Genomic DNA, 24,877 nt, shown 5'->3' with positions numbered 1-24,877 from the left:
GGGTGAGTACTTGGAGGAACTGGGGCCCAATGACATAATGCTAGTTGTATGTGGGCAAAGTACTGCATGTCACCACTTATAAGGCTACTAAACATATGGGTGAGGGAGAGTAGGTAGGACCAGGCTTGGATCCTACTCAAGCCTTGGTCCCCAGATGGGCACTTGCTACGTTCCCTCAACACGGGACTATCCGCATAATCAAACATCAAACTGGCCCCTCTAGCAGCTAGGAGTAATGGACCTCCAACTGATTGCGTGCATTTCCATTACTTGCCACAGCAGATGTACAACACTTTCCAACTGTGGTTTATCAGTTTTTAAATTGGACAGTGTTGTCATCTAACGTAGCATAATAAGAAATGATTATTACTTATACATGGATCATTACCAGCACCTCTTTATTCAGGGGCACCAATATAAAAAGAGGGTGGGGTTACAAAGTCCCTCAAAGGGGGATGAAAGTCCAAACTTTAACCCTTTTGCTGCACCATTATCGCAGCCCTCTCAGACTCTGCTGGCCGTATCTTACTTCTAGGCGCTGCCATCGCTTTCCAGTTCCTTGGCTATTCTTCACTTTGCTAATACGCATTCAAGGTCTATAAATCAGCTACTGGCCCTAGTCTCTTTGGAGGACAGTGTAGGGCACTTCTATATTACCACTAGGATGGGTGAAGGGTATCAACCAACCTACTCTGTTCCCCTGTGAAATTGAGTAAACATTTAAGGATAAAGGCAGATGTATTCTTTATGGCTGTATTTCACATAGTTAAGGTTATATACAAAGCTGGCATATATCATAAATAAACTTCCAAGTATGGCATTTATGCAATGAGGGAGTTGTTCCTGAGGAGTGGTGCCATGATAAGATTCCTGGACCCCAATAACCAGATGGAGGTGATGTCTGAGAACTTTAGATGCCCCTCATACACTTCCACAGTCCAGATCAGGATGTGAATTCACTCCGGCACAGTCTGCAGCAGACCTGCTGCCCAAAAGTGGGAGCAGCAGATCAGGGAAGCCAGGACTACATGTCCCTTCCAAAATGCATCTGTATGGTCATAATGACTACACGTGGAGAAAATCTGCTCATGTAAGTACAACAGACCAAGCTCCCCAATTCTTCCCTTAACATTGTATCAAGGATGGGGGAAGCAATCAAATGCGAAATAAATGCGGACAGAGGAAAGCCATGAATACAAAAACAGCTGGTCACAAAGTACTACCAGGATTGTGCCACAGCTCTGTAAGCGTAAAATCAATCGGAAGAACAAACCAGTCCAAGGAAACAACCAATCCTCAGGATTACAAAAATGAATTTTCTTAGTTAAAAAGACTGCTCATTTAATTTCACCCACCTATTTTCAGATGGTGAAAGTTTCACATCTTTTCTGTTTGAATCTTTTTACTGATACTTAATGGATGCAGCTCTAAGTACAGTTTCCGAGTATAATATCACCTAGTAACATTGCTATTGTGAGTATGATGCAGTGGTATAACATTTAAGTGGTGGATTTGACAAGTCACCAAGTATCTATTTATAATAACTCCGTGGCTATGTGGTTAGATTGCAGGTCCATGGATTCTTTTTACAAAACATTTTATCATAGCTGACAACAATATAACACTGATAATCGCAGAGACCATTTAGATATTAAAACAATGATAGTGTGCCCCAAATATGCCTGAATCCAATGCGTGAATCTGGTAAGTTCAAAGTTAGATGTGCTACCCAGATTTTAGTTGATTAAAGTGTAGCCAAGTGGAATACCCATCATGCGTTGTCGTGGCAGCGCGCTAAGGGTGCAGCGTGGGAGTGTTTGATTCGCCCGTGTCTTCCGTGTCTTGTGCATGCCCATCTTGAAATTACATAAAAATAGTGTTCCAATAGGCAGCTATGGGGTACTTGCGGTGTCCTCTGTGCACAATGGCACACTCTCTGCTTCTGCTCAATTGAGCATGGAGTGATTCCATGCTACGTAGCTCTGAGGATCGGGCGATTTCCACCTGCGTGTTATGAGTCAATTGGCCACGATGAACCCCAGATCCAAAAAGCGAGGTGGCCTTCTGCCCGACTGTACAGACCCAGCAAACATGTCTCCCAGTTATGAAGGTTCTCTTGCCCCGTGCATTGTAAGAGAGGTAGAGACAGAGAGACAGTAATTGTGTAATGTGGGATAATGCCATAGCGTACTCAACAGATCGGCCCCAACTCAGTCATCTGTCCTGTGATAGAAACGGTTTATGTTAGCCGAAGTGAGATACACCCCATGTACAATACATTGCTGGATAAGTTTAAATCGAGCATTGCGAGGAACATGTTTTGAGCCTTCAAGTATCGCCTGCCATTGTCTACTCGATCATACGTGTGTCCCAGTGTGGGTGCAGTTGTGCAAGCAAGGAAACAGTATGACTTTGCAGTAAGGTAGCAAGCCAGCTTATGAGGCACCTCCAGTGTCCCATGTCATGCAACTACTGCGGTGTGAGGTGCATCTTTGGTTCAGTAGAAAGAGCTCCCCAGTGTCGTTCTAGTGTGACAAGTATGGAATTATACAAGAGAAATTGCTCTGGGGTCAAGTTATCCTCAGTGGCCAGTACCTCTAAATTAAGTAAGACACCATCTCTATATAGATCCCCCAACCGTGTGCAGTTCTAAGTCATGTCATTTTTACAATTCCGTTGTCGTCTTAGGTCCTGTTGGTCTGGGTGTTCCCAAAAGCGCCAATCACGGGGCATATGGAGGGACATGATTCATGATAGTAAGGCGGGGTTTAAAAGATCGGTAATATCGGTATGCTGTGTGCAGCAGTAGGGGGTCAGGTGCTCGTGTGCAAGGATGGAACAAATGTAATATAGATGAAGAGGTCCACATAGGCGTCAATGTAGCAGTGTCCTTCAAGTATAGTCGCGCAAACCATTTGGCGATCCATTGGATCGGAGCTGCTAGATAGTACTTCTCAAAGTGAGGGGCAGCCAACCCCACCTCTGTTCGTGGGGTGGCAAAGTTTAGCAAGCCCCACCCTACATCTCGAGGTAAACCAAATAAAGTCATGCATCTGTGCATCTAAGTCTCTGAAAAATACGACCTGCACTTAATGAGGCAATTTAGCAAAAAGATACAATAGTCTAGTAAGGACCACCATTTTAAGCAGCACCACCCTCCCGGTCACAGAAAGATGCAATGTGTGCCAGAAACCCATCTGCACTTTAGTGGAGGACACCGTGCGTTTGATGTTTCCATCAACAAGGTCAGCAGAAGTACGGTACACTTGGATGCCCAGATAGCGGAATGTATGGTGCTGCCATGTCAGAGCCATTCCCAAGCTGTCGTCTTGCAAGGGCTGGACCATGGGTGAGAAGGCAAACATATAGGACTTCGTCCAGTTCACCAGGATTCCAGATATATTGGCAAATCAGGAGAGCAGGGTATCATGCACCCTGTGAGAGTCACGGATGTATAACAGCATTTCATCTGCGTACAAGGAACATGCATTTCATCACCCAGCGGTATAACCCATGTTGTGCCCATTCGGCACATATGTAGGGCCAAGGGCTCCATCGCCAATGAGAAAAGCAAAGTTGACAGCGGACAACCCTGCTGCGTTCCTCTGTATATGGCAATTACATGGAAAATAAGGGGTCCCGTTCAGTCATGTATTAAGGGGTCCTTGTACAACAGTTTAACCAGTCTCAGATCACGTTGCCCGACGCCGTACCTCGCCAGCACTGCAAAGAGATATTCCCAATCTAAAGAGTCAAAGGCCTTTTCTAAATCTAAGACCATTGAGGCCAATCGTGAGTAGCATATGACATGACTCAAATTTAGGGAGGTGTTGTGCGCTGGGAAAAACAGTTTGTCAGCATGAACGGATTCGGGAACCAAAGGTGCCAATCGCTCTGCCAGGATTTTTGCTAGGACTTTATAGTCTGTATTAAGTAACATCAGGGGTCGACAGGGACTGACTAGAGTGGGATCCTTGTTCGGTTTAGGCAACTACACCACCAGTGCCTCTCTGAGAGAGTCAGAGGGTACCAGCAGCTAAAGCATTATTGTACACGGTTAACAAATCGAGGAGGTAGCGCGGGTGCAAAAGTCTTGTAAAATTCAGTAGGGAGCCCATCCGGTCCAGAGGACCAGCCTGTTGCCAGCGATCGTATTGCCTTGGTTATTTCTAATAAAGTGATTGGGTCATCAAGTTCCTTGCGCAGTTCACCGGTAACGCTGGGTATAGTAATCCCAATATAGGAGTCATAGGACTCCCTTTTGGTGACCAAAGATGCCTGATACTCGCAGGAATAGTGGCTGGCCAATTCATCATGTATGGCCCGCGGCGTGTAGCAGCATCGGCCATCTTCTATGCACAGGGTCATTATGGGCAAGTGCCGTTTGTCCTGCTGAATTAGGCATTATAGGAGGCACCCCACTGTGCCAATGCGTGTGTGTGGGTGTGTGTTTGCGCGCTCAGAGTGTGCTGCATAATTCAAACAGTGCAGGTGGTTCAAAAGCATTGCGTGCTCGCCCTTCATCACTGTTAGGGACTGTGTTGTATTTGGATTGGTCAACGCACGTGTCTCTAGAGCCATGAAGGAACTTTCTAATTTGGTGATGTCCTCACAGAGTGTCTCTCATGTTACCCTGTACTCTCAAACAATGCCCCTGTAATGTGATCTTGAAAGCGTCCCAGTCCACTAGCCTCATAGATGCTGTATTTTCATTGATCTCAAAATTATCAGCATGGGGGTCCTCCAATACCACTGGTTGCAGCCTCCATGTTGGGATAGGTGGTGATGTCCTATCCCACATTATTTGTAGCATGTGGGGATTGCGATCTGAGTGTGTGTGCCCCAGATAAGTCACGTCAGTGATTGAGGAGAGCAGCATTTCTGCCCCCACAAATTGGTCTATCTGGGCATGTAGGGCATGGGTGATGGAATGGAACAAATAGACTTTCTTCTCGGGGTTTCTATTTCTCCAAAATCCTACCCAGTTCCAGTGTTGGAGCCCTTCCATTAGCACCAGTACATTTGTGACCGCAGTGGTGCATGATAATGGAGGAAAAGAGCGGTCTAGTTGTGTATCCAGCAAGTTATTAATGTTCCCTCTCAGCAGCCATGGGGTGTCTCCCCACTGTGAGAGAGTGGTGGAAATGGTTCTCAAGAATGCATTTTGATCAGTGTTAAGGGCAATAATGTGCCCTGTTAATATGACCCTGTTGTCAAGTCGCCCCCTTATGAGAACATAGCGGCCCTCTGGATCAGCTATCCTTTCTTCCACAGCAAATGGTACACCAGGCCTGACCCACAACATGATTTCCCTAGCGTAAGTGGAGTAGTGTGTGGTGATTACCTGACCTCTCCAGCGCCTCTGTAGCGTAAGTGCTTCAGCCTGAATAATGTAACTCTTGCAATATGGCTATATGTATAAGATGAAGTTTCAGGTAAGAGGGTATAGGGTATCTGTGTCACTGAGTATAAATGCCTCTCACATTCCATGTGAATATATTGAACTGCCCCATAGTTTACAAATCAGTGCAGTGGTGTTAGGGTGTGACACCCCAGTAAGCGCCCGATCGTAGTAACTTACTATGTGGGTAAGTTGGAGCAAGGATTGGGGCTATAAAAGCAATGATCACTGTAAAGTTCAGAACTATGAACGATAAATAGTGAATACCATGTGTGCAGAGATGCAACATGCGTCCTGCACAAACTTACAATGAAAACAACTGGAATTCAACTCAGTTGGACAATGAGTGGAATCAAGGGGGAAAATATAAAAGTGGAGGTGAGAAAGTTGGCGCGGATGGCATGTGAGCGGCATGAGGACATCCCGTGTGGTGCATGTAGATGGGTTGGTTAACTCTGAATCTCAGAAGTGCAGACTAAAGCTGGTAGAGCGAAACCAGTGTATGGGACAAACATGTTTTAAGCATTAGCAATGGGAGTGACACAGGTGGGCACAACAAACCGCTATACTTATTTCGCTTCGGGTGGCAGCCAGTATTACAACCCCTACCTCCATCCCTCCCCCCAACATTGGTCTTGCTTCAACACATTCAATAGATAATGTTCTTTGAAACATATGAATATGCATATTTTAATGTCACATCAGACAATGTCATCCGCAGTGTGTGTTGTGATGCTGTGGAAAGCAATGGAACCAGTGTGATGTAGGTCCGTTACAGCAGAGCCCTTCTCACTCCATGGCCCCTCAGAGTCCGAGCGACAACCTGGGACCCCAAGTTCAGCAGCCTTTTGAAGCACCGGACGGCGCTCTTGAATCACTTGTTCTAAGGGAGGGACATTACAGTGCAGCCGTAGCAGCTCCGAGCGAGTGCATTTGCATCTCCTTCGAGATGGTCTCCTATAACGTGAGGGAGGCTCACTGTGGCAAACCTCTTCCGGTCCCACCTTGCCCTCCATCTCCAGCCAGTTTCAAACTTCAACCGGTGTATTGAAAAAACGTGCACGATCCCCGATCGCTACCTGCAAACTTACCGTAAGCAGAAGCGCGTATTGTATATTCAGCTCACAGAGCTTCTCTTTGACTGCAGTGCAGGAACTGCGCCTCTGCTGGACAGTGGGAATCTAGTCAGGAATAAACATTACCTTTGCATTATCCACCATATTCTCCCCTATGTTTCTTGTCTCATGGAGAATTGCTTCCATATCTATAGCACAGTAGGTGGAACAAAAATGTCTGTGGTCCTGCACCTAGGGGGGAGCTGGAACTCTGGGAGCATGTTTGACTGCAAAAAAGGAGGAGAGGGCGTCCGGGACAAGAACTGTCTCAACTAGCGTTCTACATATCGCACAGCATCTGACCCCTCAGCACCCTCCGGCAATCCCACAAGGCGGATGTTGTTACGGCAGGACCGTCCTTCTGGGTCGTCCAGGCGGTCCTCCAGCATCTATACTTGTTCCTCCATCTTGTTCCAAGATGCTTGAAGAGCATTTGCCTTAGGTTGTAGTTTGGCGACAATTATCTCTGCTGTGTGCACTTTGCAAGTTTTGTGTGGTCCGCATGGAGCAGGGTCAAGTAAAGTCCCACTAAATCAATTTTGCCCTCTACGGATGTCTTTGTGGTTTCCAGTCTGGCTCCTACCCTCTCCACCGCTACTAGGACCCGGTCTAATTTATTACTTATGGTGTGTTGTGATAACGATTCATCAGCAGCATCAGCTATGTGTCCCATCCAGTGTTGCGATATGCAGGGTGCTGCAGTGGGTCCACTCTGCACTGGCGGCCCATTTCTAAAAGCAGTTCTGTGCAGACCATGGGAAGTCCAGGGGGCGGTATGCAGTTCCCTACATGGTCCTTGGCTGTGAAGCACCGCCCTGTACGTATGTGCTGCAAGTTATCAGGTGCAGCAGGCACCTACCTTGTCTTCACGTCACTGGCAGTGGCAAAGACCGTCCACAGTTGACTCCAATTGATGAGGGAGAGGCAAATCCCACCCCCTTTCAATCACCAATGGCACCTCCTGCTTTATGTTCCGCAAGTGAAATCACTACAGGCTCCAACTGCTAGGTGTAGAGTTGCTAGTCTTCCAAAAAACAAAAAAAGGGGGGGGGGGGGCACGTCAGTTGCCCCCAGTTAACTGGGAAACACTCAGTCGATGCCTCAGCTCAGGATCGTTAGACTCTTTGTAGTGCCTTAGTCACTCTGGGTCTCAGTGAAATAATCCGGGAGAATTTAGTGGCAGTTGCAGTTAATCAAATGTGGCTGAGCAGGGCAGTCTTTCAGTCGCTCCCTCCCCCCTTCCTTCCTTCCTTCCTTCCGGGAAGCCCACCTCAACGTCGCAGCCCGAGGGGGAGCTCTTCCCCAACTTTGGCACTCCAGCTCACTCATTCCGAAGCGTCGCTCTCAGTTCAGCTCTCACCGTGTCTCTTGGGCCCTTTGATAAGGTGTTCACCCACCAGGTACCCCCACGGTGAAAATCCGGGAACACACAGTGCTCCCAGTCACAGGGGCCCGCCGAGGTCCAGGCGGACCCCAGGCCTCTGCTCAGTTGCAGAAGTCGCAGTCACGCCAATGACCCACTGCGAAGCCCCTGCACTCCGTTAGAGAGCACGGTGGCCCCTTTGAGGCAGAGGGCCTCGCAAGCTCGCAGCAGCTCAACCGGGTCTTTTTTCAAGGCTCCAGTGCATCTCTACCCCCCGTACTGGTGCCCCACCTTCAGTGCACCAGTCCCCCAGTGAGGAAGAGCCGCTTCATGGGTGCGCGACCTCGAGTCCCCGTCGGTGAAATGCCGGAATCAAGCCGGACCTAGTTCAGAGTGCATCCCCACGTTGGCCAGGCAGACCACGCACTCCGTCAAAGTTTCACATCTTGATAACTTCCAGTGGTAAATGCAATAAATGACAGCAATCAACTCCACGTGTTCTTTTCATGATTTGCTACAATGTTACGTATGCGCAACTACTAACCGCACATCAAAGGGTGATAATCACTTGAGGTTTCAAATAGAAAAAAAGCCTGTGCCTTGCATTTTAAAAATCATCTCAAGAATGAGTACTTCTTCAGTATCAGCTCCGAATGAGAATCTAAGTATTACAACTGCAAGATTGTTACTGGCGCAATTCTTCATGCATACTACTGGGAATCTTCATGGATTGTAAAAAGTAGTAAATCATCCGCTATTTATAGGACTGCACACATACATTCAGCTGCATTGTGAGCACCAGCAATTGTTTGTCTATCTCCACTTTTCATGCCTTCCGCCTCAAACCCCTTATCAGTTCTAGCCAGTTGTTACTGTACCACCACTACATAACCCCTTCCCTCCATGCCCATCACATTATTCTGTTACCCTCACCCAGCTTGGTCTAAGTTGAGGTAAGGTTGGAAAGAACTATCACCTAGATCCCTGGATACACCTTCTCTCAACTATCTCTAAAATGTTGAAGTTCTTGTTTTTGCCAGAATCCACAAGAGATCACTCCTAAATGCAGAAACAACGCCCACAGTCAAATCCTTGATTAAACCAAAAAAATAATTTAAAAAACACGTTTTCGTTAATGAAATATAGCTCAGAGAAGATGCCACCACACTTTCACAAGAAGCAGTCTCAGACATCTGAAGACGGCCTTGTGCCCAACACAGACAGGAGGAAGTGCCACTGTACAGGAAGACACCATTAAGAAATCATATCAGTAAAACGCAAATAGCTGGTCATCGGCTGTTACCTACTCTCAAGGCTATTTAATTCTTCATTGTACTGAATCATCATAATATATGCATATAAGAGACTTCAGTACTTGGTTTTATATGACTGACATGTATGGAGCCAAAGTACTCCCAGGTAACTTATCACTCCACTTGTATCAAAGTATCTAAAGATGGACGCATTCTGCTGGGCACATCTTGGCTGTCACCTCTGCAAGACAAGGGTTGTTGTATGCCTCTTCTCCAATAAGAGGTTCAAGGACACAAAATGTCTGTTGCTGTAAAGATATTTATTGCTGCATACATACATACAAGAGCCCACAAAGAAACACCAAAGCTCTGTAAGTCATAAGTCAACTGCTGTACAGCCAAGCTGAACCAGCCAGAGCAACTCGGTTGACCTTAAATCAAAACAATCTTTAAGGGCTCGCAGGGCCAGTTTCAGAACACAGAACACAGCTTGTATAAACACAAGTTCTTATAGAACCTAATGGCACGTGCATCACCTAGCAACCTAAAGCATGCACAGAGTTTACACATTTATCAACACATGTATATACAAGTGTCTATACAGGAAACCTCTGAAAATGAAAGACTTGTGTGGACTGACTATTTTGACATGCAATTCGAGATCGCACAACCAATCAAATTCAGTTTATTTACAGATAACACTGGAAAGATGTGTTTCTCTCTGAACTTGATAAATTGCCCAAGATCAGCTTTTGCCGTATTGCATGCCTGGCTCACTGCTGGCCTTAATTTACTGATCCTACTAAGGGAAGAACACAATTTCCAAATCATGGACCCCAAATAGTTTATGAAGGACCTGGGAATGCTGAAAGAGACCAATCGGTCGCTGCAAAGACATTCATGGAGAAATGTGAAAAAACTATCTGACCTGATACATTAGTTACATCTTTCACACTACAAATTGAAGCAGTGATCAATTGTTCTATACATATATTGGATTCTGGTATTTAGTAAAAGCATACATGATTCTTGCACTCCATTTAATGGATTACATTTTAGGATCCCTGCATGGAGACCGAAGAATGCAAAACCCTGCTATAAAATTGCCCTTGAGCCCATATATTGACAGCCTAACAGGCTCGGCATTAGCTACCTGTAGCCAAATGGATACCCTTCAAAGTTCATTGCCTCACTCACAGGGCCATTCGTGGTACAGGAGCTCGCATTTTGCACATAAGTTACACATTTCCAGCTCTAGAGAGCTTATGTTCCAAATCAAAAATACAGACTCATCATGAGCTACCTGAAATTATCACTCTTGGTAAAGTCAGCTCCACTATGTACCTATAAAGAAATAAGCATTTGGACTTCAGAAAAACCATCAAAAACAAAGCTCTTCTCCACCATACCCAGAGGAATAAAATCACCAGAAACCTTCATATGTCAGCACTAAACTTACCTTCACGTAACAGTATGTCCTTTTTACTGGCCAAAGAAAGTAATAAGGATACTGCCAGCTGGTCCCCCACTGGGACAATACAAGCCTACTGTCACTAACAAGGTTTCCTTTTCACTGCCTGATCTTTGCATATTGAACCCTATTTTCCATTATTTCCTTACCAATGTTAACTTCTTTTCCTACACTCCCTTGGAATGCCTAACATCAGACACTGAAACCCTAGCTTATGCGGGAAAATGAAAATAGATGAGAATCTTGCCTTCAATGGGTTGACCCTTGAGTCCATCCTGCCCTCTTCTATTTCTGCGATCTCTTGTCTGATGCTGATCATTGCGTCACAGAATCTGTCGAGCTCCGCCTTATCTTCGGACTCTGTTGGCTCAATCATGAGCGTTCCCGCTACAGGCCAGGACATTGTGGGAGCATGGAAGCCTGGAATAAAAGCAACAAAGTCTTTGAGAGAGGAAGTATAATCAGACCTCGACTTGACAAGTCCCCACCCACCAGTCATCTAGTCAAAGACTGATCCTCATATCTAGGTTTGTTAAAAACAATGTAGAAAATCCATAAATACAAAGTTTAGAATAGACAGTCTCCAATCCTAGGGCCCAATCCACAAAGATTACTGTGATGCACTCTTGTAGCCCTCTGGGTTTCAGAAGTATAACTGATGTGGCCATGGCTTACTCCTGAGTAAACACAAGAAGTACGTAAAGTGTAAGTCACATCTACTTGTACACAAGTCTTTGGGAACTGGGCCAGACGAGTGTATAAATACTGAGCAGGTGTTTGTCAGACTGTTTGAATCACCTAATTACAGTTAAGCACTGAATGGGTTAATTTTCAACCAAACAGGTATCCGTCCTAAAAAGTAGTTCGTTTTCTAAGAGGCTTGGGAACTAGAACACTAAGGGACAAATCTAAGAAAAGTGGTGCTGCACTTCTTGTGCCCTTAGTGGCCCCCTAACGCCATCAAGTGTGCACCGTATCTAAGATTCGAACACCATGGGGGTAGGAAGGAAACTAGCGTCAACATTTTTTATACTAGTTCGGAGCTTTGCAGGATTAGGGTAAAAAATGTTGATGTTAACCCTGCAAAGCTCATTGAGGCCCATTATAAACAATGGTGTGCCTCCTTTTAACACCTGCTTTGAGCAGGCATTAAAAGCGCCCAAAGAAATGACGCAAAGAAATCTCTTAAATTTCTTTGCGCCATTTTTACCAGCTCCCCTAATGGGGGGGGAGGGAGAACACCTCCTTTGCATACATCATGCCTGGCGCAGGCATAATGTAGCGCAAAGGGTTATAAAGTGGCGCAGTGCATGCATTGCACCATGGGCGTAGGAAGTGTGGGGGACGTGGGGGATGTATCCCCCCCAGATTTTGGAGGGTGGGGGACACGGAGGACGAAGGTGGGGGGGACAAGGGGACACGATAATTTCCCCTCACATCTATTATTCAGAGGGCCATTAGCGCACAAAAGAGCTACTTATGATAGCCCTGTACCGACCATCCTCCAATCTGATGGTAACAGAATGAAGGTGAGTCCGGAGGCCCCCTGCGCCCTCTGCCCTTTTGTTTGTCCTGCTCACAGCTGTGGGCATTAAGGGTGCTCATAAGGACAAAGGGCACGAGGAGGAGAAAAGAGTTTTGGATGATTACTGTCTGCATCACCTGCCGCCTTGAAGAGGGGCACTGAGGTATGCCTTCAAGAGGAGCTGCAAGACAATGAGGAAGATCTAAAGAGAGAACAGAGTCGCACTCAGCCGGACACCTGCAGGCAAGAAAGGAGACTCTGTGAAACACAAAATTTGTATTTGCCTAAGATCACACCAGTTGGTGAAACAGTGAAGTCGAGATTGAGCCCAGATTTTACCCTTTCACACAACAATTTAGCTATTAGAAGGGTATATTTTTCTAACATTTATGTTTAATGTTTTGTTTTCTAGGTAATGAAGCGCTTGATTACAGTGTGGCTAACAGGGAGAAGCCATATTTCATTTTGGGCCGTTATGCCTAGCGTTATTATTTATGTTGTTATCGTTACATACTTCAGCATATTGAAGTATATTATCTTTTCTTCACTCTTCTCTGAAACAATCTACCCTATGCCTATCCCACTGCACCCTACACCACTTTTCTCCACTCTGTGCTACTCTACGCCACTGCAATCTATGCTGTACCACTCCACTCTACACCACGCCACTGCAATCTATGCTATTCTACTCTAACCATTGTACACTACACCCCTGCACTCTGCCAGTGCACTGTTTACCACTTTACTCAAAACCAATGCACTCTATCCCACTGCACTCTATGCCAATCTAATCTGCACCACAGCACTCTATTCCACTGCGTTCAATGCCACTGTACTCTATGCCACTACACTCTGTCACTTTACAATACACCACTGTATTCTGCGACCCTCTAATCTGCAACATTGCACTCTCTGCCACTGAACTCCACGCCACTCTACTCTACTCTGCACCACCGCACTCAATGCCACTGTGCTCTGTCCCACTGCACTCTTTTCTGCACCACTGCACTCAATGCCACTGTGCTCTGTCCCACTGCACTCTTTTCTGCACCACTGCACTCTAATCTACTCTACACCACTCCACTGTAGGGCACTTCACTCTACTTTGAAATCTTCTCCTCTATGCCACTGCAATCTACGCAACTCTACTCTATGCTATGCCAGTCTAATCTATCCTGCACCACGCCAATGTACCCTGGACCACTCTATGCTACTGCACTCTACATCACTATTCTCCACTCTGCAACAATCTACCCTTCACCACTATACTGTACTCTGCAGCAATCTACTCCATGCCACTGCACTCTATGCCACTCTATTCTACTCTGCACCACTGTACTCTACGCCACTGTACTCTACATCACTCTACATCACTGCACTCTACACCAATGCATTCTATGCCACTCTACTCAACAGCACTGCCCTTTATGACACTCTACTCTGCAACACTGCACTCTGCCACTAAACTATTCCTCTCTACTCTGCACCACAGCACTCTACTCTGCACTGCTCAACTATATACCACTCTACACCAGTGTACTATATGCCACTACACTCTATGCCACTCTACTCTGCATCACTGCACTCCACCACTGCACTCTACACCAGTCTACTCTACCTTGCACCACTCCACTCTACCATGTAACGCAACGCATCACTCTATGACACAGCACTCTGAACCACTGCAATCTATGCTGTGCCACTCCACTCTGCTCCCCTCTACTCTTCATCACTCTACGCTACTGCACTGTACGCTAAACCAGTGCAAGATTCACCAATGCACTCTACACCACTTTACTCAAAACCAATGCACTCTATATCACTACACTCTACACCAATCTACTTTGCACCACTGTACTCTATGCCACTTCACCCTAGACCACCCAACTCTACTCAGACACTTCACTCTGACATTACACTCCATGATCCTAGACTCTGACACTCTATTCCATTAAAATCTAACACTTTCTCCACTCTGTAACTCTCTACACAACTTCCTATACGCCACTCCATTCCACTTTACTCCACTGTATGCCACTCCACACCACTCTATGCCACTTCAATCTACGATACTCTACTCAATGCCACTGCACAACCCTCTATGCCACTCCACTATACAACAATGTACTATGTTCACTGTAACACTCTACCCAACTTTCTCTATGCCACTTCACATTACTTACCTTCAATCTACTCCAGTTCACTCTTCCTTATGCCTTTCCACTCTACGACACTCTGCCACTCCATTCTATGACACTCTATTACACTGTGACACTACTCCACTCTACTACTACTTTATGGCATTGGCGCTAGATTAGAGATTCAGATCGCCTTCTCACTCATATGAGACGTGAGTCCGATTTATCTTCGCCGGTTTGGTTACAAGCACTCTGTAACCCTTTTAACTCAAGCTTAACGAAGGCTTAGGATGATCCTGATACTTGTCTAGGGGATCAAAATATCGTCAGCCAAAGTACCTTGACTTGTATTTGTGATATTGGACATAAGTTGGCATAAGCATAGGTACTATGAGCTAATGACTTCTTGATTCACTATTTAAGTCATTCATGTAAAAGTCGGTGTATAAAAGCTTGTAAATCATTATTGTGGATGCTAACCTTGTAGGAAAGTAGCCTCTTTCTAGCTTGGTTACCCCCACATTTGGCCTGTTTGCCAGTGTGTTTGAGTGTGTCTACTTGGATCCTGCTAATCAGGACTCCAGTAGTTATGCTCTCTCCCTTAAATTATGATTGTTGCATACTGGTAACACAGTATTTCACCCAAAATTGGCATACTGGTGCACCTTATTAGTCCCTAGTATATGGTACTTAGGTACCTAGGGCATTGGGGTTCCAGAAGATCCCTATGGGCTGCAGCATTTCTTTTGCCACCCATAGGGAGCCCATGCAAAGGCTTCTGCAGGACTGCCATTGCAGCCTGCGTGAAAAGGTGCATGCACCCTTTCACTGCCAGTTCCACTGCACCAGGTCACTTATAAGTCACCCCTATAGCAAGCCCTCCAGCCCTGAGGGCAGGGTGCAGAGTAACTATGTGTGAGGGCACCCCTGCACTAGCAGAGTTGCCCCCACGACCTCAGGACCATTTTCCCAGACTTCCTGAATGCGGGGATGCCATTTTACATGTATACTTGAAATAGGTCACTACCTATTCCCAGCTACATAATGGTAACTCCAAACATAGGAATGTTTAGTATCAAACATGTTGGAATCATAACCCAAGGCTTTTTCAGGCATTGGTTGTATGATTTCATGCACTCTGGGGGCTCCTTAGAGGACCCCCAGTATAGCCATTTGAGCCTTCTGAGGTTTTCCAGGCAGGCCGAGCTGCTGCCACCTCTCAGACAGGTTTCTGCCTGTTGCTTGAGACGCTCAAGCCCATGAAGGCAGAACAAAGGATTTTCTTTGGGAGAGGGGTGTTACACCCTCTTCCTTTGGAAATAGGAATTACAGGCTTGGGAGGGGTAGCTTCCTTCGCCAGGCCACTGGAAATGCTTTGAAGGGCACAATTGGTGCCCTCCTTGCATAATCCAGTCTACACCGGTTCAGGTACCCCCAGTCCCTGCTCTGGCACGTAACTGGACAAAGGAAAGGGGAGTGACCACTCCCCTGTCCATCACCACCCCAGGTGTGGTCCTCAGAGCTCCTCCAGAGGGTCCCTGTGTTTTGTCATCTTGGATTCCAAGTTGGCAGCGAACCCTGGGAGCATCTGAGTGGCCAGTGGCAGCAGGTGGTGTCAGAGCCGCCCCCTGATAGGTGCTTACCTGTTTAGCTGACCAATCCCCCTTTCATGGCTATTTAGGGTCTCTCCTTTGGGAGGTTCTTCAGATTTGGATTCCAAGACTCCACCAGGAATCCTCTGCATCCTTTACTTCACCCTCTCACTGAAGAAACTGCATCTGGACCCTCCAGGAACTCCACAAACTGCAACAACGAAGCAAAGACAACTTCTGCAACATTGTATCTTCAGCTCTTGCCAGCCAATGCAACTGTTTCCCGGTCATGCATCCTCAGAGGACAGCGTGTCTTCAGCCTGCACCAGAAGAATGAACGAATTTCCCTTGGGGTGAAGGAGTCATTCCCCTGCTTCAGCAGGCACCTCTCTGCAACGACGACCATCTGCTTGGGTCCCCTCTTCTGTTGAGTTTCATGTATCCTACATCACGGGTGGTGGACTGAAGTGGTCCTGACGTCCTACTGTCCAACTTTGGTGGAGGTAAGAGCTTGCCTTCCCTTGCAAGACAGTAACCCTGTTCACCACGTGTTTTTCAGTTGCCAAGGCTTGTTGGCATCCTTCTATGAAATTCTTTGTGCACAATGTAACTCTGGCCCCCAGCACTCCTTCCTGCAATGCACAGCTTCCTGAGTGGTTCTCTGGCAGTGTGGGATCCTTTGTTTTTGTGCTTCGTGGGCCTCCTTTTGCAACTCCTTTGTCCCCATGCTGAAGGACTCCTGTGTGCACTGGCTGGTCTTCTGTGGGCTCTCTGAGTTGCTGAGAGCCTCCTCTGACTCCTCCTCCCGGGTAGAGTCCACCAGGTCCCTTCTGGTTCCAGGCAGTGCTATTTTCCGCTAACCGTGAGTATTGAGTGTGCCAAGGTTTGTTGGCGGAATCCAGTGACGCAAACCAGACTGCCATCATCCATCCGGTGTGGGATATCATCTGCACCAACCAGGAACCCACATCCATCTTCTTGGGTGCAGTACGGACTGTTGTTCTTCACCAGTGGTTCTTGTTTTGTACCTTGATTCGGGTTAGCAGGGGCTCCTGTCCTCCCTGGACTCGTCTGTGCTTCTTGGACCAAGTCCCATTCTTCCACAGGTCTTTAGGTCCAGGAATCCACCCTTTGTGTCTTGAAGTATCTTCTGGTTCTTGCATTATCTTCTTTCTCATGTTCTTGTGTGTTCTCGGAGAGTTACTGTGATTTACTCCTGCTTTCCTAGGCTCTGAAGTGGGTTCTATTACTTACCTTTGGTGTTTTCTAATACTCCCAGTGCCCCTCTATACACCACACTTGCCTAGGTGGGAAACCGACATTCGCATTCTACTTTCTTAGTATATGGTTTGTGTTTCCCCTAGGCCCATTTCTAACCATTGTGATTTTCACTAATTGCACTTTTCTAACAGGTTTTTTTGCTATTGCTGCATACTAGTGTATATAATTGGTGTATTAGTTCTCTATGGTATTTTTGGCATTTGTGTCACTAAAATAAAGTACCTTTATTTTTGTAACACTGATTTTTTTTCTTTCGTGTGTGAGTGCTGTGTGTCTACAGTGGTATTGCATGAGCTTTGCATGTCTCCTAGATAAGCCTTGGCTACAGCTACCCCTAGAGAGCCTGGCTTCTAGACACTGCCTACATTTCACTATAAGGGATAACTGGACCTGGTATAAGGTGTAAGTACCATAGGTACCCAATACAAACGAGGCCAGCCTCCTCTAAACCACTGTACTATATAGGTTACTTTTTACATTTTTCTTGTAATTGGTGACATTGGGTCATCCAGATAACTTGTGTAATGCCCAAATACCAGTCTTTCTCGATTTCCCCTGTTGATGTTTTCCCACTACATTTGATCTTTTATATTTTGATTGAATAAATGTATGAAACATTCCATTTGCATACTACTTTAATATCATTGTTTATGGGAGTGGTGATGCATTTTATTCAAAGGACCCCTGTTCCTTTAAAGTTAGTTTACTGCTCCATTTTAGGACAGTCTACTTACTCCATGACACTACACCAGTCGATGACACATCATTCTCCTTTATGCCATTAACTTTGAGCCATGCTGAACAGTAGTCTCACTAGTGTACAGCATGGCTAAAACACATTGGCAAAGGCAATAGAACTTGCATAGGCGAGACCTATTGGCTTTGCCAATGCTTGTTTATGAGGTATGAATTTCAAGGTGACTTGCAATATCCTTATGTACGCCAGGGGTATTTTACCTCATAATACATGGTCACACCACCAACTTTCCCACAAACCACTTAAAACCTTAGTGCATAGCTTCTGTCATTCCAAGCTATTAAAGTAGAGCAGAAAGAAAAGCAACATTCCATTTTTTGCATTAAACAGCTGCATTAATTATGCTCTGTGACCTGATGTGCCTTTTACCTTGGCTGCTAGCTCTGGCAGAAGGCACTGTAATGTCAGAACTCGACTGTAATAACCCTATCATAGTCATTTTCCGATGTCTTTTCTTTATAATCAGTGAATGTCTTTTCTTTATACGCAGTGACTTGGTGCATCACAAACAGCCGTTTCTAAAGAAAGGCGTGACTGCACTTTATACAGAGATTAGAGAATCCAAGTTTATATAGCCTGTAACTGCAAGAGCTTCTTCAGTTGAAATGACTGATGTGGAACTGAGCTGCCCAAGATCATACACAGGAGTAGAAGTGTTATTAGAACTATGGTTTCCGAGCACAGTTTACAAATCTTGTACCTAATCGCTTTTCATATCTCCAGTGCGGTTCCAATTGGCATGAGGCGAAGGGCATGGTGGGTGTGGGGCGCAAAGGGTATGTTCTTCCTTTTTACCCTCATACCTTTATTTGCTTGGTGCATGAAGATGCAAGGTTAATCAACATGTTATTTTCACATTTGAGCTAATTACTTTGTGAATGTAAATTACAATTAAAGATACTTTCAGACTGTGAAAACATGCCTTCCTTTCTCCCTACTTCACTTCCAATATATATGATTCTGTATATTTATCGGAGCCTGCAGTTCGTAAACAACAAGCGATTTGTATAGGGTTGATTGAAAGTCCCCAAGGCTGTCCCTGTCCCCCCTGTACTGCCATTTGATGGAGTTTGTTTGACCAATGACTTTGTGTTTCACCACTGCGCATATTAGTTGCTCAATGTTCACCAGTAGCACATGGTATGTTTTGTTCAGTTGAGCCGCCTATGGGCTTTGACATGGCATTAGCCATTACTTTCTGTATTCAGTTTAGCCGCCTATGGGCTTTGACATTGCATTAGTCTGTATTCTGCCTATTGGCTTTGACATGCTGTATCCAGTCTAGCCGCCTATTGGCTTGGACATTGCATTCCTATTGGCTTTGACATGATGTATTCAGTTTAGCTGCCTATTGACTTTGACATGCTATTAGATATTCTGCCTATTGGCTTTGACATGATATTATATATTGCATTTTATATTCAGCTTAACTGCCTATTGGCTTTGACATGATATTATACATTGCATTTTGTATTCAGCTCAGCTGCCTATTGGCTTTGACATGATATTATACATTGCATTTTGTATTCAGCTCAGCTGCCTATGGGCTTTGACATGATATAAGGCATTGCATTTTGTATTCAGCTTAGATGCTTATTGGCTTTGACATGACACTAGACATTGCATTTGATATTTAGGTTAGCTGCCCATTGCCTTTAACGTGGAGTTAGACATTGCAGTTGAGAATCCAAGCTGTATTTTTCCAAGCTGTGTTTTTGCACCAGAGAACCAAGATGTTTTTCTCACAGTAGACTAGACATGATAAGAGAGAGTACATGGGTGTTGTTCTCTCTGCTTTAGCTTGGGAACAGGAGTAGTCTTGGAGACCTGGCCAGTCTCCAAAAGGCTTGCTCAGTTTCCCAGGTCTGAGAGGAGGGGGCACACCTTTGTAACGAATGACACAGGCTGCAGAGAGTCAGATTCGAATCTGCCGGACCTCGTGCTGGAGCTTGGCGCAGGCTGCCAGCAATCCCGTGTGGGTAGATGAATCTCTTTCCCGCGTCTGACAGGGGTCATCAGCTTGCAGACCTTAGAAAGATGAAGCTGTAGATAGTTCCCACACGGTGAAGTATTTGTTTTGCTTTGCATTCAATATCTTATAAATATAACCTGCTGTGTATATTGCAAACTGATATATTTTGTTTGATTAACGCGGACTTGAAAGCTACTAATTAGTCATTCATAAATATTGTGGTTGGGGAAGAATTAACAACAATAAAAGTCTTCTTTGACCTCAGAAGTGCATTTCTGTTGTGTTATGTTAGTGCTTAGAAACTAGATAAGAGGAAAGCACTACAATTGGTACCAGGAGTGGGGTGTCGGTCATTAAGAGGTGATTAACAGGGTGTTGACGAGTTGGTAGATTTCTAAGTGCACACTTTAAAAGTGTAATTGTTTTTGTTGTTTGGAGAATTACAGAAATTGTTTTTTTTGGAGAATCACAGTAGCACGGCAGACCATGTCTGAGAATACATGTGTTGAAAAACTGCCTGATGGTGCTAAGAAAAACTGTGAATTGTTTTCTGTTTGGAGAGTTACAGAAGCACAGCAGACCATTTTTGAAAATGCATGTGTAGCTAAAATGCCTGATAGTGTTTTGAGAAATAATTTCTGTTGTACATATGTAGAAAAAGTGTCTTTTGGAAGTAATGATGACAGAAAGGTCTGGATACCTTTATCTGCTTACAGAGAAATGCAGGAGAAATGTAGGAAGTTGGAACATGAAAATAGGAATTTACGTGAGCAAATTAGCCCGACTGAAAGTTCCCATTCCAGTAATGAGGGGGTTAAGACAGCTCCGAGCTGCACTGAGTTTTCGTGTGGGCCAGGGTTTTTGGCAGACAAAATGCATTCCTTAACTGATAACACGGACGAGAGAGACCAGAATGTGATTTACGAGTTACCGTTGCAAAATGCACAAGTAAAATGAAAGATTTTAGAGAAAGAGACACCGAGTTGCATTAGCTTGTTTGATTTTTGGAAAAAGAATATCCCTCATTTGAGAGAAATCCTAACACTTTTGTATATGGTCACTGTGAAAAATGATATGCAGCTGCGCGCTTGTGATTTGGCAAATGAAATAATGCAGACTTCAGGTTTCTGCGCAGTGCAAGAAGGAAATACTTATGTACACGTAAATCATGAACAAGGAAAGAAAATAGTGCCCCTAGCTAGAATCATACAATGGATCTGGTACTTGCAAGACAGGGCTAGAGTACCACAGGTAAAAGAGTTATCAATGAAGTTGTGTGCACCATTTGAATTCGTGTCCACTGAAGATAAAAATCATGTTTGTTTTACTAATGATTCATTGACTGAAATGTTGTTTTCTGGCACAGTAGAAGGAACAGCGTTGTATAATGTGTGTCAGATTTTAAAGCAAGAGCTACGTGAGATGTGTCATTTTTACGCTGATTTTTGGTTTATTGCTAATGTTTTAGCTGTTTGTTTTTACATATGGCTTGTACCTAACTGGTTCAATTACCTTGCAGATGTTAATGAGAAAAATTCAGAGAGAAGTGTTCACCCAGAATTCTGCCTTAGTGGGGATGGCTAAGTGGGTGCCCCAGAAATGTGAACAGCTGAGAGAAAAAGCCACTTACAGGTGGGCAGAGATGAGAGAGATGCACATTCCCCTAGATTTGATAAAAACTGTGCAGCACGCACAAAAGCAATCTGTCATGCAAGCAGTCACAGAGCAGTTGGGGAGAGGAAAGTTACCAGATCAGAAATGGCAAATTGATCAGGTTTTAGGGAGAGTGATTGCTGCAAATTACCAAGGAAAAATCGAAATTATGCTGATACCTAGAAAAGAATCTGATTCATTCATACAAATTGGAGACAGAATGGCCCAAATTGGCAAAAGTGCAGTGAATGGAGGTTTGTTAAAGAAGGAGTCTGCCCCAGCCCTTCTGACAGTGCAAGAAAAGGGAAGCTGTGGCGCAGCAGATAAAAACCTCAGTGCTGATGTGTGGGCTGAAGCCCTAAGTGATCCTCCAGAACCTGCAGAAAATATAACAAAGGGCCCCAAAAATGTCCTGCTGATTATAAAACAGGGAAAGAAAGAGAAAGGGTGCAGTTTAAATGAAAAATGTTATTTGCAAGAAAAGTCATACTTGTTTCTTTTGCAGATCCTACCACGTTTCGCCACTGTCCCTGAGTGTGCTGTGTGGTCCCCCTTCCGGTGTGTGCGTGTGGGGTCGGGGAAGGGACCGAATCCCCAACCTGAACCTGGCTGAGTAAAGTGCCAGCACCATGGATCCATTTTGCGCAAACTGCGCCTTCAGTTCAAGTTCAACTTGTTTGATTGCATTCTTCCACTGGAACTAAGCTGTGTTTTTTTTTTTTTCCCTCTCGTATGGAACTCTGACTTTTGCTTACCTTCCAGCAAACCTTTCAGGTGGACCGTGCACCTTTACATGAGTAGAACTCATGCCACATCAAATTGCTAACACTGTTGAATTAGAGACTCACTCAGAGTATACAAATTGCCCAGTCTTTTCTATATAGATGTATCTGATGTGAAAGGTTATGAAATCAATGTGTTAATTCACTTCTATTGCTTTACAGGGATTGCTTTGATCATAATGTTTTTTTTTGTTTGTGCTGATGTTTTTTGTTTTTGTTTGAAACAGGAGATATGTGAAACAAAAATTCATTGGTCAAAGGGCGGAATGTACTGCCATTTGATGGAGTTTGTTTGACCAATGACTTTGTGTTTCACCACTGCGCATATTAGTTGCTCAATGTTCACCAGTAGCACATGGTATGTTTTGTTCAGTTGAGCCGCCTATGGGCTTTGACATGGCATTAGCCATTACTTTCTGTATTCAGTTGAGGAGCCTATGGGTTTTGACATGGCATTAGCCATTACTTTCTGTATTCAGTTTAGCCGCCTATGGGCTTTGACATTGCATTAGTCTGTATTCTGCCTATTGGCTTTGACATGGCATTAGCCATTACTTTCTGTATTCAGTTGAGGAGCCTATGGGTTTTGACATTGCATTAGTCATTACATTCTGTATTCTGCCTATTGGCTTTGACATGCTGTATCCAGTCTAGCCGCCTATTGGCTTTGACATTGCATTCCTATTGGCTTTGACATGATGTATTCAGTTTAGCTGCCTATTGACTTTGACATGCTATTAGATATTCTGCCTATTGGCTTTGACATGATATTATATATTGCATTTTATATTCAGCTTAACTGCCTATTGGCTTTGACATGATATTATACATTGCATTTTGTATTCAGCTCAGCTGCCTATGGGCTTTGACATGATATAAGACATTGCATTTTGTATTCAGCTTAGATGCTCATTGGCTTTGACATGACACTAGACATTGCATTTGATATTTAGGTTAGCTGCCCATTGCCTTTAACGTGGAGTTAGACATTGCAGTTGAGAATCCAAGCTGTATTTTTCCAAGCTGTGTTTTTGCACCAGAGAACCAAGATGTTTTTCTCACAGTAGACTAGACATGATAAGAGAGAGTACATGGGTGTTGTTCTCTCTGCTTGAGCTTGGGAACAGGAGTAGTCTTGGAGACCTGGCCAGTCTCCAAAAGGCTTGCTCAGTTTCCCAGGTCTGAGAGGAGGGGGGCACACCTTTGTAACGAATGACACAGGCTGCAGAGAGTCAGATTCGAATCTGCCGGACCTCGTGCTGGAGCTTGGCGCAGGCTGCCAGCAATCCCGTGTGGGTAGATGAATCTCTTTCCCGCGGCTGACAGGGGTCATCAGCTTGCAGACCTTAGAAAGATGAAGCTGTAGATAGTTTCCACACGGTGAAGTATTTGTTTTGCTTTGCATTCAATATCTTATAAATATAACCTGCTGTGTATATTGCAAACTGATATATTTTGTTTGATTAACGCGGACTTGAAAGCTACTAATTCGTCATTCATAAATATTGTGGTTGGGGAAGAATTAACAACAATAAAAGTCTTCTTTGACCTCAGAAGTGCATTTCTGTTGTGTTAGGTTAGTGCTTAGAAACTAGATAAGAGGAAAGCACTACACCCCCCAGAAATGTATTGTCTCCTACGCCCCTGCATTGCACCACTTTGTAAATTTGGCTATGCGATTTTGGCCTCATTGGGTCACATTAGTGCAAAAACAAAAAAGCTAATGTGACGCAAGGGGCTCTAAAATCTGCCCTTTCATTTGTTTACCAGATCCACGGTGCAACAAACAATGCACCCATATCTCAAGCCAGAGGGGGGTGGGGGAATCATTATTTTTGAGGACATATTAAGCATTAAGCACAGTTAATTGCAAAAGTAGGGAATTGTTTGTCGAAGATTTCCACAAACATAAGTCCTAAGGAAAGGACATGACAAGACCCAAAGACCCAAGTAAGATCAAAATGCCCGTGGTTCACTAGTGCTCGGTTTTAAATTTAGCTAATACAAGGGTAGCCTCTGTGCAGCGGAAGAGTTTTCTATAAAAATGAAAAACAAAAAAAAAAAATACAACAAATATCTTAAGTTTCAAACCGAGTGTGCACTGCAGCTGAACCTTCAAGGTCACCAACCTTACAGCACCCAGAATGGTCTGCGCCAGTAACACCCCTCAATGCTATTTGTAAATTCTGGAAACCCCAATGAACCAGATTCTCAGGTGGGGCCCGATTAAAATAGGCATGACAGAGCTAGAATTACAAATTGGAAACGCTTACTTCATAGAAGGGCCTTCATGTAATAATCACTAGGGTAGCTCAGAAATTAGAAGCCCAGAACAAGAGGTTACTATAGCAGACAAAATGTACACTATTTAAAGGAACAGATCTTTAAGGGTGGCTTTTCACACCCGAGAATAATATGCTTCTGCAATAGGCTTTCCAAAATGCTTGGAAGAAGCATTTACTGTCCTCATTCAGCGGAACTAGAACATGAGCAGGTTACCAAACAGAACTACTACCTTCAATCAAGCAGAGGGCGCTCTAGGACTTCCTGGACGTTGAAAGTTGGCATTTGATG

The 24,877-nt window shown here is 44.7% G+C and overlaps 1 protein-coding gene across 1 annotated transcript in view; it reads right to left on the bottom strand.

The window, feature by feature from the left end:
• The window catches only part of GLDC (glycine decarboxylase), a 183,823-nt gene that overhangs the window by 5,715 nt on the left and 153,231 nt on the right, over nt 1–24,877 (bottom strand). Inside the window, exon 23 of the mRNA XM_069230125.1 lies at nt 10,851–11,023. Coding sequence (XP_069086226.1) covers nt 10,851–11,023 — 173 coding nt within the window. The remainder of the gene's footprint in view (nt 1–10,850; nt 11,024–24,877) is intronic.

The sequence above is a fragment of the Pleurodeles waltl genome, chromosome 1_1 (genome assembly GCF_031143425.1).
Source record: "Pleurodeles waltl isolate 20211129_DDA chromosome 1_1, aPleWal1.hap1.20221129, whole genome shotgun sequence".
NCBI classification, from domain to species: domain Eukaryota; kingdom Metazoa; phylum Chordata; class Amphibia; order Caudata; family Salamandridae; genus Pleurodeles; species Pleurodeles waltl.
Note: the sequence above shows the minus strand (reverse complement) of the source record. Positions and strands in the feature narration are given on the sequence as shown.